At 39.7% G+C, this 15,180-nt stretch overlaps 1 protein-coding gene and 1 long non-coding RNA gene across 2 annotated transcripts in view; both read right to left on the reverse strand.

The window, feature by feature from the left end:
* The window catches only part of atp1a3a (ATPase Na+/K+ transporting subunit alpha 3a), a 33,461-nt gene extending 31,660 nt beyond the window's left edge, over positions 1 to 1,801 (reverse strand). The window contains exon 1 of the mRNA XM_034891861.1: positions 1,405 to 1,801. Coding sequence (XP_034747752.1) covers positions 1,405 to 1,410 — 6 coding nt within the window. The 5' untranslated portion in view covers positions 1,411 to 1,801. The remainder of the gene's footprint in view (positions 1 to 1,404) is intronic.
* Positions 1,802 to 3,831: 2,030 nt separating this feature from the next.
* Positions 3,832 to 7,201, reverse strand: LOC117956673. The gene is made up of 3 exons (XR_004659335.1): positions 7,124 to 7,201; positions 5,197 to 5,286; positions 3,832 to 4,736 (listed from the first exon to the last, which is right to left on the reverse strand). It is a non-coding gene; the product is annotated as an uncharacterized LOC117956673 (long non-coding RNA).
* Between the last annotated feature and the right edge of the window lie 7,979 nt (positions 7,202 to 15,180).

Genomic DNA, 15,180 nt, shown 5'->3' on the forward strand with positions numbered 1-15,180 from the left:
GTGGACGTGTTTGCTGTGTGTCCTAGTGGAGAGCACCTTTGGGACCCACCCATCCCTCACCATAGACCAGAGCGGAACCATTGTGATGTGCTTGTCTTTGTCCATTTGGTACCCAGACCCAAGCCGCCTCTACATCCTCACCAGGCCCAGTGGTGTCAATGACAGCGCACTGTGGCATTATGTAATGTTTAAATGGAAATTTTGCATAATAAAAAAATCATAGCCATAGACAATTCATGGTTTTGATGCCCAGCGTCCACCCACTTCCACTTCATTAATTCCAAATAATATTATAAATGTAGGACTTTCTATTAGCTCTCCTTTATTAGTAATAAATAACAGCACACATGTAATTTAAAAAGAAGTGAAATGGCATGACATTCTGCAGTTTCCACAATCAGCAGGTAACATATTCCTGTGCGTAATTGAGCGTTTCACTTGTATTATTCACAAACGATTTAAAGCCGGGCTAGACTAGCTGTGTCCTCATGCTGTCGGACTAATCGTGTATTTAAGAGCTGTGAATTTCCTCGATCGCTGACCGCGGGTCCAGCTCCAGGTGCCAGATGTTATTTCAGTGTAATCTCGATTTTTGGAACCGGTGCATGGACCAGCACATCATTGCGCCACTACAATGCCTGTTAGAACTTTAAATCCCTTATTTCTAGTTTGAAAAAAAAAAAAAACATGTTATTTGGAGAAACTGAGCAGTAAATCCAACATGGATGTACAATTTTTTTGTACTTATGGAAGTACACTCCGCTGCTTCTCATCTACTGAGGAACTTAAATCAGATTTTACAGCTGGACAAGCAGCCATTTCCACCTGTAAATAGCTACTTAATTGATCGACTTCATTGTAATGTTCCCCATGGGTAGTAGAAATAGTGACATTTTTGTTATTTGATTGAGAGCTGTAAGAAAAAAAGACTGGGATCCGTTACAGTAACGCGTATCCACCGTGCACCGGTGCTGGCGCACAGACTGGACTCTTATTTGCGAAGGATTGACTTACAAATTCAATGCATATTCTTTAGAAAAAAGACGCCGTGTTCAGGTAACAATCTTAGTTGTTAGCATAAGTTGCAACGAATAGATTCGGTAAGTTAGCTAGCTAAATGACGTAAATGGCAGACACTTTCTGCACTGAATTCCGAGAGAAATTACCGTTAGACCCGTTTGACAGAAAGATAATTCATGCAGCAATAATGTTTAGGTACGTTGCCATAAAAACAGAATAGCAAGTATGTCGTTCTAACATCATGCCCGTGCCTTCATACACGTTAACCCTTTCTTTAACCGACACACTCAGTGACTGTTACCACTGTACAGCTTTTAACAGAACCGACATTTTACAACGTAGTTGCTAGGTAAATAAATCACAAGAGATGTAGCTAGCTCTTACCCCCATTTCGGCGCAGTTAGTCGGGTCTCCTCCTCCTCAGAAGAAACGCTTTTAGGCTTGATACAACAAGGATACCTGGCTTTAAGGAGGCTAGAAGTGAAAGCAACAGTCGACTGATAATAGGTAGTACTTGTCTCCCTTTAGTTGATGGCTAAACTATTGCTTATTGACACAAATCAATTAACTAGCTGACATAATATCCCAAATCCAATTCTTTTTTTTTTAAAGAGAAACGGTTATATGTTAACGTGGCAAGGCAAGCTTCGGCAAAGCTAAACCCAGTTCAGAAGAAAATCCAGAGGGTTGTTTTTTTCCGGCATACAATGTTTAAATAATGCGTCCGTTGGTGATACTTCTCCAGCCTTCACTCTGTAAGGCGCAAATGATGCCAGTGGAAAGTAGATCCGCACAGTAGGTTTCTTTTTGGGATGAAGTCTCCCTACGCGGCTGTGCCTAGGCTGCCGTAGCACGCAGGGTTCCCTCGTATCACTCCGCGGACGTGTCAGTCTATGGTTCAAAGCATAGACTGAATATTTATTAACAGTCTATGGTTCAAAGCTATTTTATACCGTCTATGGTTCAAAGAGACTGTTGCTGCATTTGTATATGCATATTTGTATATTGTAATATCGATTAAATACATTTTTAACCCATTATCCCAGCTTTAAGGCAACAAATACTGTTTAGAAACAAGGAAATCAAATGATTATTTTGTAGTGATTTCATCAGACATATTAATGCAAGAGTGAAAAATATGAGTATAAGTAAAGGCCTTTGTAAGCTGAATTGCTAATCTAAAGGCCAAATAATAAAATACAAAATCTATTTATATGCAGTCTAAGGTATAAACATGGCTGGAATAAAAGAATAAAAAAAGAAGAGATGTTGGGCTTATTGACCTCCAACCCACTGTCCTCTGTGAAATCTATGCTGTCACCCCCAAGTTCCCATTGAGTCCAGTGCAATCAATACAATATTATATATAATATATAAGGTTTACTATAACAATACTATGCTGGAATAATATGTGTAATTGTGTTAGTTTTTGGTAATTTGATTAAACAATTTTTATTTTGAAATATTCACCAATTAAACACAGTATAAACTAACAAAATAAAGCTCTTGTTGTTGATTGATAGCAATTGATTGTCTCTCTTTGCCAGACCTTCCTCCACAGTGCTGCAGAGGAGGATCTGGCTAGTCCACTTAGCATTCCCGGGATGGGAGAATAACGTGTTCTGGTTTATTGGCATTTCTTTAAACCAATCACAATATTATAGGCAGCGCTAAGCTCCGGACAGAGCCCTTGTGCTGCTGCAAAATTGTCTTGTGAAGGAACTTGTTTTGGTGTGATGTGCATGTTCAAAAGTTGTTTTAGTTGTGCTAGAGAAATCTAAGATAGGAAACATAGCAAGCTCTCTGGATTTACCCTGCAGAGATCTGAGGAGCGGTTACCCATAGTCATCAAAAATCATCCAGAGTTTAAAATTACAACACAAAGAAAGCAAAATAAAATGGACATTGTCCAAAAAAAACACGCGTCCGGCAGAATTTCCAGTGGCACAGGATTAATCCCAGAAGTGGAACATTGTGGATTGACTAGTCAATTGATAATCCAACGTGAGAGTCAAGAAATCTGCCAAAAGATGCACATGAGACAGATATGACTGACGTAAGCTTGGAAGCTATCATCATGCCAATTCTGGTACTCTGTCTTAGCCTAGAGATGTGTCATGTTTCTAATGAAGATGAATAATAGTAAACAATTTGATCACATTACAATTGTGGCGATCATTACTTTTCCATCAGATGAAACTAAGCATCTCCTTTCTGGATTTTTGTTGTTGGCAGCAGCTGTTCCGACAGCAGCTTTTATGTGCACATCTGCATCATAAACAGCATCAGGGGAAATAACTGACACATACAGACTATTCTCCAAACGCAGGAAACAGCCAGCATTAGTATGGCAGTATTTGTCAAACAGATGTGAGCAGCAGTGCACAAAACATTGGATTGTTTTTAAGGTCATGATGACGATTAAGATGGTGTGTGGACATCCAAGAAAAAATGTCAGTCAGACATGCCGAGATCCGTGCTGCTACTTGTGTGTCAGACTCCGGAAAAGAGAGAATTAGTTTTGTGTCATCTGTGTGATAAGAAAAAGTTGTGCGAGTGAATGACAGACACAAGACAGTTGGTGTCCAGAGAAAAGAGGAGGAGACCTAGGACTGATCCCTGAGGAACCACCGTTTGAGTGGGCAAGGTTCTGAGAAAGATTCTCTACAGGTGGTACAGGAGGTAATCAAATTAAGAATTTGATTTGGAGACAGAGGGATGAAAGAGGAAAGAATACTGGATGTGACGATGGAAAGATGATTTTAGTGTTGTGGTGGAGAATGAAGAGCGCATGTCATCTATCTTTTTTACAAAGTAGTTGACAAAGTGGGTTGGTAGGATGGAAGGAGGGAGGCGGTGGACTGGGGGAATCTAGGAGGTTAGAGAAGATGGAGAAAAGTTTGTCGGGGTTGGAGAAAGAGGATTCAATTTTGGTTTGATTAAAAGAGCTTTTGCTACAGCAATAGAGGCAGCAACATGGAAAAGAAAGGAGGAATAGAAAGAGAATTACTGACAACAAACAAGTCGCGTTGTTCACTTGCATTACACTAGAATAAAGATGACATACACAGTGGTAATTTTGGGACTGAACACTGGGGCCAAAGCCCCAAGAAAAAGCAGCATTAACAGAAAACACATGGAAACAATGCAATGTTCATAGTCAGTCAGACTTAAGGCTGTGGCTTCACTTGCTTTATTTCTGTATGCACCACCTGCTTGTGGAAGATTAGACAATTATTCTGCTTATTTTAGAGGCTTCAAATGGAGCAGGAGGCTATGAATATGGTGCAGCTGCCATATGCACACACACATGTGCACCCCCGAGGTAATTCAAGCGTGTACAGTGAGGACGTGAACTAAGGGGAAAGCATACGATACTGCATAACACACACAAGCAAATGAGACAGTGATCAAGTGTGTACCTAACATGTGTGTGATGCTGTGCAAATGTTTTTCTGTGAATGCCCATGAGACATTTGTGAGCAGGCTCGTCTGTAAGAGTGCGTGACTGTTTGCCTCTGCTTTGTGTTCAGATAGGATCGATGCTCCCCTCTATCATAATTAAAGCATGGCCTGGTTTCTGCACTGCTTTGTCATCCCTCCAGCGTGAACCATCAATCAAGCAAATTCTAAAACGGAGCTGTGGAAAAATGTGTCAATACTCACACATCCTGCGTCAGTAATGCTAGGGAGACAGGGAAAGTGTAACGTAGCAGCTACATTAATCATTTGTGTAGTGGCATGAAATATAGCAAGAAGCAAGAAAGAAGTATCATGAGGAAAATGTACTTCAAAGTAATAACAGTAAAACTATTCAATGCAGAAAAATCCTGACATTTTAGAAACTGGAAACAATCAAACCAGGTCATTCAATTAAGTGTTTAATCTGCTAATCATTTCAACTGTATTTGTAGGCCTATGAACAGCATTGTTAGGTAGTAGTATGGTATAATGAACACATTTTATGAATCACATGCATTTTGTGGGCAAAATCCTCATTTGTGAAGTAACTAAAGCTGTGATGTTAATGTAGTGCAATACTTCCATCTGAAATATAGTGGAGTAGAAGTAGAAAGTAACATCAAAAGAAAAGACACAAAGTACAAGTACCTCAGAATAGACAGCATATCAATTCAGTTTTTTGCACACCAGAGTCCATTTACATTTACCACCCACATTTCCACCTTCTCTGGGTCTTCTTTCCTCCTCCTTAGTTAGTTGTTGTGGGCAGCACCCAGGTGTGTGAAGCACAGTTTAAGCAGTGTACTGTTGAAAACAAAAAACAGAACAAGCTGACATGAGTACATCTTTTTAAGAAGTTTTAACAACAAAGAGTTTATTTTAAGGTTGGCGCAAAAGCAGACATCAAGGGAAGAATGGAAAGAACTGGAAAAATACATTTCAGAGACCTGGTCACCATAGCAACAGCTGTCAGATAACCCGCGGCTTCCTAATCATGTAGCGGATGCACAACAAAATCGAGGGGAATTGTAAACAGGGTAAGTGGGCAGAGGGAGATGAAAGCAGACCCAAAGGAAAAAGATGTAGAAAATGAAAATAGTCATGTAATTTTGTATTTTTGTAGGACCCCGATTATCGGTTAATTATCTGCAACAGAATGAGTCATCAGACCAAAGGACGTGATGGAAAACGGCTTCGTCACTGTTCCTGTTGGAGACAAATGGGAGCTGCCTCTTATGTGTAATCACACTGTGGATTTATTTCTTACCCCACACACACACACACAGAGAGAGAGAGAGAGAGAGAGAGAGAGAGAGAGAGAGAGAGAGAGAGAGAGAGAGAGAGAGAGAGAGAGAGAGAGAGAGAGAGAGAGAGAGAGATCTCATCATTTAAAGTGAACAAGTAGACAAACATTCTATCAGTGTAACTTTTATTTTGAGTGTCATTTTGCAGGCATTGACAATTGAGATAAGCCAGGGAATATTTAGTCAATAACCACTTTGTCATTTGGTTTCATCCATTGGGGACCACTAATGTCAATACAAAATGTTACAGCATGCCATTTGATAGTTACTGAAGTATTTCAGTCTGGTTGCCGGACCAACATTGCCATTCATTGAGCCACGCCGCTAATGTGCTTTTTTTATTACAAATTCTGATTTCACAATTTGTTATCAATATCATTTAAAGCAATGGAGGCTCATTCACAGCACGATTAAGTTGTTTCACGTTCAGCCATAGGCATTCAGAGCAGCTCTACTGGAGCAGCTCAGGGGGCTTTAAGGGGTTAAGTGACTGGCTCGGGGGATCTCTGTGGTATTCACCAATACAGTGCAGTGGAGGGAGTTTCTTGCTTATTTCCCTTGCCAAGACTTAACCAGTCTGTCGGGGATTCGGGTCACAAGCTCTAACCTTTAGCTCACAGACTGTAAATGCCACAGTGTGAATGTCCTACTTAGAAGTGTTGGAACACCAGTTAGTAAAGTTTAGTATAATTGTACTATAAGAAGTCCGTTACCAAGAGAAAAGCAAAACTTTTAACAAGCTTTTCAACCAAGCTGCCAGTAACTATTAACATAAAAAAAATGTAAATTGAAATGTTCCAGAGATCTAAGACTAAGGCTGGTCAATATGTCGATATTATATCAATAGTGATATACGTGGCTATATGTAGTCTTACATTCTAGATATTTTAATATCGTGATATGACATGTTTTATTTTCCTGATTTGTTCCGCATACTGTTCTTGCCTTTACCCACTTAGACATTAAATTCACAATAATGATGATTATTTATCTGTGTAAATATTTTGTGAAAGCACCAATTGTCAACCCCACAATAGAGCCACATTATGATTATTAATATTGAAGTATTTGGTAAAAAATATTTTGATATTTGATTTTCTCCCCATCATGTGTCTTACTGACCCCGAACATCATTTTAAAGACACACAATGCCTTTTATTGAATAAAATCAAATTAAGAGTTTGACTCAAAATGGGGCTACAAAAAGAACAATATACGTGGAGATTGTGTAAAAATAAAAATACATACAAAAAACATCATTATACATCTCTTGTACAAGGACATGCACAGTAGAAAATGCAGTATGTGTGTCTGCGCGTGTGTATGAAAGCCATTACCTTGAAATGGGCAGGATGCCATGTGTGCTCTAATGGACATTATGACTGGATCACGGGCACAGTCATGTCCCACACACACACACGCACACGCACACACAAAGTTTGACAGGTGTGGTTCAGGTGTAATGATTGCACAGCCCGAGACATACTGGTTCTGGCAAACACACTCTTACCTGCTCACAGATCCTCAGTTGTGTGTTACATAAGTGTCTTGCCGTGTGAGAGTAAGGGGCTTTTCTGGTCCCCTGAAGCGGCATGCGATTGATATGACAGAGACACACACACACACACACACACACAAAAATATCAGACAGATTATACAACAGAGTGTGCGCCTCTCTCCACATACACCTGGTGCACTTTCTGCTCCATTTACATTTCTGATCTCATAATAAAATCACTGGCCAAGCTGTGGCAACAACGATGGGTGGATTTAAAGCAGCAATGTTTTTGCCAGAGGAGGGAAGGCAAATATGTAGGAAGAAAATTTCAGTTATGACAGTCAAGAAAAGACTAACTAACCAGGTTCATGCCATATACTTTAATTAGCATTTTGCAAAGAATTCTCTCAATCCATTTTTTTTTCCTTCTGTTGACATAATTTAAATGCAAAAATATGTGGTAAAAAAGCCCAACACAGACAAATACATCTGAAATAGTGTAGCCCAAAATGTTAAGCTAAAGGATTGCGTAGCCACACGACCATTTTGATCATTAGCTATTCAACAATCCAAATGAAATTATGCTAACTTGTTCACAATTGCGTGTTTTCATTCGAATGTTTAGCGACACGAGCGATCAGTGCGCTTGTGGAAGCCCCTTTTGCAGCGGTCTGCTGGGTGAAAGTCCTGTGTTTGTTTGACCCATCCATCCACATTGACCACCTCGCTACGCAGACTTTGTCGTCATTTATACGCTCTCTTTGCCCGACTTCCTCCAGCCCTGCTCGTCCTGGCTCACAATTACGCAGGTTGTACACTAATTATGTAAATAGTGCATTACTTTTTATACAAATACACGCAGGGTGCGATATGTCGGGGGGGATGCGTGGGTATTTCCCCCTTTGTGGTATGTATGTATGTGTGTGTGTGTGTGTGTGTGTGTGTGTGTGTGTGTGTGTGTGTGTGTGTGTGTGTGTGGGGGATTTAATTCTTGCACTTTTTCACATATCTCACCCTGTATATGTTAGTAAAACAGTGAATGAGAATGCCTGAGCTATTACACCAGATAATACACTTATAATTGCATTTTAACTCAGAATGCCAAATCTGCTCCTCCTCTGTTGTCTGTAAAACATGTCTTTCCATCACTAATATCTACCGGTCCTGAGACCAATTTGCAACTATAATGGAGGTTTTAGCATATTCAACAATTTCTTGCATCATCATCTATGTCAGTCTATGTTACCACTATATATGGATGCTTGTAGGGGTTGCTGTATTTTCTTTGGTGAGTATTCAACATTCTAGAGTTGATTTAAGAAAAAAAAAATCAACTCTGATGGATTTTCTAGTGCTTGTTTCTAGCAATCATGGTGTTTGGTCTGCAGAATAAAATGACTCATAAGTTGTCAGGGATAATTTCTGCTTCACTATTTCAGATGCTCAGTGTTTATAAGAAAGTGTGCAGCTTAATAAAACTGTGGCATGACACTGACACAGTTTGAAAACCAAATCCAAATCTCCATAAAGAGTGTAGGGTGTAATTTCAAATGCACTCAGACACCAGCCCAGTCTCATTGCCGTTTGTGAAATGGTGACATTATTTAAGTGGCGTACAGGGATACGATTTTCATTTCATTTCATGGTGACCAACACAAAATAAACAAGAAATTTGTGTCCTTGTTGATGAATCAATAGATCAAAATAATGAACTGCTGTGAGAACGGGTTGCAAATACTGAAATCAAAAACACAACGACTACTTACATTACTTAATTGACCATGATTTCACTTGTATCAGAAATGTGGGGCTGCAGAGTTGTGTGTTAAAGTGTATCCATAAATACACTGTGGTTGACACAAGTGATCAATAATTACTGAAGGGCAGGATGTCACTCTGACCATACTCTCTTATTACAGATCCGAACAGAACAAACAAGCAAACTCTTTTAACTGCTTACAATAAATATTTTGTGGGGGGGGTAATTAGGCATATTTGCAAACTCCGCCAGTGTCAAGCGGGAGTTGTCAAACACAGTCATTCCTCCCAGCGGGTGCTTTTGTGTGGCAGAGATGGCTGAACTTGCTAAACTGCTAAACGGCTGTCTCTTTAAGGTCCTATTCTGCTGTGACAGCCAATTACAAGCCAGAAAACGTCCCTAGACTGTCCTTGTCAACGACCTTGATGAAAGAGAAGTGAAAGATGTGTGAGAGAGGATGGGAGTGATGAATGGAGGACAACGATGGGAGAGGTTTTGTAAACGGGTAAACATCTCTTCCTGCCTCTCTCTTCTGCTCTGTACTCTCATTGCTCTCTTCGTACATCCATCTACCTCCCATTCTCTCACACACACACACACACACACACACACACACACACACACACACACACACACACACACACACACACACACACACACACACACACACACACACACACACACACACTTCACCCTTCATTCCTCTCTCCTAACAGCCCTTTAGAATGTTGCATAATTCCTAGAGTGGGGAAGTGAGAACAAGATGGAGGGAGGGAAGTTGAGAGAGACAGCGGTGCGAATGACCCACGATACAACATGCATCACAATGCCACACCGAATCTATTATCTAGTCTGGCATTGCCAGACGGTCCTCCACAGCGCTGCACAGGAGGGTCTGGCTAGTCCACACAACATGGTTTACTGGCATTGCTTTGATCCAATCACAATCCTACAAAGCGCTGAGCGGAGCCACTGAATCGCCTCAGGAAGGAATAATCTATCAAACACAACTTTCCTTACTTTTTGTACAAAGTTTAGTTGGAAACATTTGGGATAATTGAAGTACACAATTCAACTAAATATTTTACATAAATCTAGTTGTTTTTAGATATTTTAATGCAGAAATGTTACATATTAGACATTTTGTCACGTCGTGGTTATGTGCATTTCACTATTCACTGTTGCCATCTGATGTAAAGTACCACAACGGCAAACAAAAACTACATAATGTACCATTTAAATGACAGAAGGTGAAGTTAAATCCATTGATTGTATGCTCCGTAAGTGTCTTGAACACTTATACAATTGTACAATTACATTGCTGTGTAAATGTATGAGCATTGACAACTCATCAATGTTTAATATTAATGGAATGACTGAAAGTATTCTGTGAGGGTGTTAAGAATTTATATTAACAGTTCTGCAGTCCGTTTTGTGCATTCATCAGCATCTTGTAATGGCTTTACATGGGACTGAGTTGAGGACTGCATGCCATTTATTATAAAATATCATATAGAATATATCATCTTTTATAGAGCTGTGCTTATACAGGATAAACTACTAGAATTTTTGTTGTTTTTTATACAAACTAGTGTGAAAACTATCCAGCATTTTAGGTTTAATTTATAAAATAAAACACACTGGCAGAAATCATAATTTGAAATACTTCAAATTCATCTCCTTAAAAAAACGTCAAGATAAATGTCATCCGATGCAAGTACATTGCAAAGTATTGGCTGTGAAAATTGTTGTGCTAAACACCTTGTGTATTGTATGTACCGTTGTCCTCACTTTGGTGGACAGAAAGAAAAGAGACTTAGAGACACAATCAAACTGTGTGGTGGTGGTGGTGGTGGTGGTGGTGGTTGTAAAAGTCATTTTCAAAATGAGAATTAGTGCTCTGACCCATTGAAAAGCTTCTCTATTCAGCCTGGAATTAACTCAACTGTGAACCAATACAAACAGTGAGGACAAATGTTACTCAACACCAACCTGTGAAGAAAATAACAACCTTCAGTCACTGAAAATGAACCATTACAGAACTTCTTCACACGCCAGTTCACTCATCTTTATACACATTCACGCTTTATCTTCTCTAGACATTTTAGTAATGATTTACTTTCGTACAGTGTATGTACCCATTAATGAGACTATTGTCGAGATGAATAACCTCTATATGGAGTTAAAATTAAAGGATTATTTCCTATACATTTTTTTAGGAACTTTTGGGCCTATTTACATTCTTTCTTTCTGGAGTCTCCACTGTTAGTTGGCCCAAGACTTCACTGTGGCCCGCCAGGAAATACCAATACCCCATTGTTCATTATGTAAATGTGTGGTTGAATGGAGGAAATAGTAATTAACAGTTCCCGTTGTCTTTGCATTTTAACATCCGCTCCTGCACAGCACTGTCTAAAATGGTTCCCCTTCTTGGAAACTGCAGGGATTTAACTTTGGTTGAAGGCGGCTATGACAGCAACGTTAATGGGGAAAGAGTATAATTTTGATTTCAGCAGTAGTATATCTTGCAGCTGTGCAGGAGACACAGGAATGAGTAAGCCTCAGTTTAGTATATCTGCCTGTATCTTTCAATCTGAATATCTCCATGCTATTTTCCGACACCTCTTTTAGTCACTCAGTTTGCACACATCATCTACTCCATCCTACCACCTTGTCCCCGTCATCCTGTCATGCCCTCCAGCCATTACAGGGACAGCGAGTTTGATCCATTTAAACACCCACTCCGGCATAGCAATGTCTGAAATGGTTGCCCTCCTTGGAAGCTGCAGTGTGATTTAAATTTGGCTGAAGGCGGCTATGACAGCAACATTAATGGGGAAAGAGTATGATTTCGATTTCAGCAGTAGTATATCTTGCAGCTGTGCCGGAGACACAGGAATAAGTAAGCCTCAGTTTGGCATATCTGCCTGTATCTTTCAATCTGAATATCTCCATCCTATTTTTTGACACCTCTTTTAGTCACTCAGTTTGCACACATCTTCTACTCCATCCTACAACCTTGTCCCTGTCATCCTGTCATGCCCTCCAACCATTACGGGGACAGCGATGGTTACAGTCTGATCCATTTAAACACCCACTCCTGCATAGCAATGTCTGAAATGGTTGGTCTTCTTGGAAGCCGCAGGGTGATTTAACTTTGGCTGAAGGCGGCTATGACAGCAAATGCTTATGGGGAAAATGTATAATTTAGTACTTTAAGGTTTTTGTTTTGAAAAGTCTTTGTCTTTGCTGCTGTGCAACTTCTCAATATGAAGGTACAACTTGTGAAATAGCATGTCAATGTTCACTGCAATAAGCAATATCCAAACATTAGTTATTAATGTGTAGACATGCAGCTGTATCTGGAGGAAATATCATTGTTGGTATTTGGATATGAAATGAAATGAATTACTCTCATTAATCTGTTTGGATTGGATAATATCTCCCAACTTAATCGTCTTGCTTCTCACTCCCACACTTCTCATGCTTGTCATCGTATCTCAATCATCTCCTCATTGTATCTATGAATGAATCTGCCACAGAAAACACGTTCACTTAGAAAAAAACAGAGAGAGAGAGAGAGAGAGAGAGAGAGAGAGAGAGAGAGAGAGAGAGAGAGAGAGAGAGAGAGAGAGAGAGAGAGATGGCAAGGTTAATTTTAGACTCGACACGGAAATTCCCCCTCTTTTGACGTGGCTTCTATAAATAAACTCTCTCTCTCATCCCCCCTCCACCCACTCAATAATTATTTGATGCACTACAAAAGACAGGAGGGAGGGAGCAAGGGAGGATAAAAGTATGTTGCTTAGCAACCATATCTTGACTTGGCAGGTCATGTGATCGTGTGATGACTGGCAAGGATTGTGGTAGTCACACGCGCGCACACGCACACGCGCGCACACGCACGCATTACTTCAAAAGTAATTTAGAAAGCAGTTTAGCTGTATGGAAACATTTTTTTAACAGACATGGTTAGTAAAACACAGCAGCAGACAGACACAATACTGACAGAGAATGGTCTTGGGACTGCCTGATGTGTATGTGTGTGTGTATGTATGTGTGTATTTGGGGGGGTGGACTGAGAGAACCACACTTGAGCCTCGTTACACGCCTCTTAAACACCCTCCAGACTTTACAGGAACTTTCTTGTTAAATGTTTCTGCAGTCAGCACACAACCTGAGCCTCGTTACACGTCACTTTACTTAAGATAAAATTGAGAGGAATTTTGTTTCCTCCCAAAGGCAAAGATGAATTTGAGAAAACAAGTTAAATATGCATAAAATATGTAGATGAAAGCATGGGTGAAAACGTTTAGCATCCAGTTAACATGAAAGCTTCCAGGCTAGATTTAGAGATAGGTACATAGCAAGCCACACATGTTATGGCACTTTGTTTTAACCAATGTGTGGCTCAATGAGTAAAATGTTAATTCACTGTGTTGTGTGCTGACTCACGAAACATTAACAAGATAGCTCCAGGGAAGTCTGGAGGGGGTTTAATATTGTTAAAGCAAATCAGAGATCAGTGTTTTGCCTTTAAACCATTGAATGACTTAAATGAGCTTCATCAGTTTAAAATGAGTGCAGAGATCTAAGATAATGTGTTTAAAAGTCATTAGCTGTGGTAGGAGTGTAATGTATGAGCTGTTTGTCTAAAAGCCTCTCTGGCAAGACGCAAGGAAAACTATTTCAATGCAAATGTATTCATCTTTTTGTCAGTCTAAAGACTTAAAATAAAAGGCATTAATAGGTTTTTGATGGGTACCAATCCTTGTAATGGTTGGCTTTTGCTTTTTACATTAATAAGACATATTATTTATGGGCACCTTTCATAGCACTGAAGGACACTTTACAGTTAAAAAGGCAAATATAATGAAATTACACATTTAAAAAGATTGAGATAGAAAATTCAAAGAAAGAAATCTATCCGTGATTTTGATGGAGAGTGGGGTCATGTGGGGTAGGCCCATAGAAAGTTAAAGAACAGATACCATTGTTCTTCACGGAGACCAGTGAAAGAAAATAGAAGCACTTTTCTGGTGATGGCTGGGCGTTACTGTGCAGCCTCTAACTGAGCTTGATGACGTAGATGTAATGTTGGCAATGGGTTTGAAAGTTGTAAGTCTTCTGGTAGCTGTACCAAGAGAAATCTCAATCATTCCCGATCAGCAGCGAGAGCGTAGGTATATGTTAGGGGATAACATAGGCTCAAGCTAATTAATGCTAACTAACATGCTAGTTAAAATTATTAAGTAAACCTAAACAGCTAATGAAAGTCCAAACTGTCGGCGTGCATTGATTTATCAACTTTGTAACAGTAAGTCACGTGGTTATGATGCAATCGTTAGCCTATTTTTACAAATGTCTGCCACGGAGCCATAACGCAAGGTACAAGGTAATGGAGCCTTTTATACATTGCCGTGTTTCTTTAGAAATAAACAATGCAAATAGAGTCTTGAAATGCTTCAGATGTGAAGTTATTCACTGTCAATGTGGCGCCAACATGAATGGCAGTCAATGGAATGCTAAAGGCAGGTGATGGCTTTGTACCATTAAAATGGCGCCATGGGAGCTATCGCGATAATCTTGTCCTAATACCTCGATGTTGATATTGTGGCGACATTTCAGGGTTGACAATTGGTGCAACATATCAATACAAAATATCACAATGAGGTTTAAGATAAATACTCTATCAGTAATGTAGATAACTAAGTGGGTGAAGGTAAAATAGTGGCTAAGTGGGTAAAAATAATAGAAGAGCTGATCCAGTAACACAGAAAATGACATCACTTTACTCTAACACAGCCTTTAAAACCAGGAAAAGAAAACACTTTTACGATTTAACAAATCTGAGACAATATCTAGTCTCATATCACGATATCAATATAATATTGATATATTGCCCAGCCCTAAGGCAAACATGAACCTGTTGATGTTTAAGACGTTATTTTACAATCAGTTCCATCTGACATAACATTAAAAGGTCAGTAAGCAACCAATATTCTAACCAGAGAGCTAAGAGCTCATCCAAACAAGTTAGAACTGCATGTAATAGAAATCATCCATCCATCCATCCATCCATCCATCCATCTTCGACCGCTTATCCGGTATCGGGTCGCGGGGGCAGCAGCTCCAGC

The sequence above is a fragment of the Etheostoma cragini genome, chromosome 14 (assembly GCF_013103735.1).
Source record: "Etheostoma cragini isolate CJK2018 chromosome 14, CSU_Ecrag_1.0, whole genome shotgun sequence".
NCBI lineage: Eukaryota > Metazoa > Chordata > Actinopteri > Perciformes > Percidae > Etheostoma > Etheostoma cragini.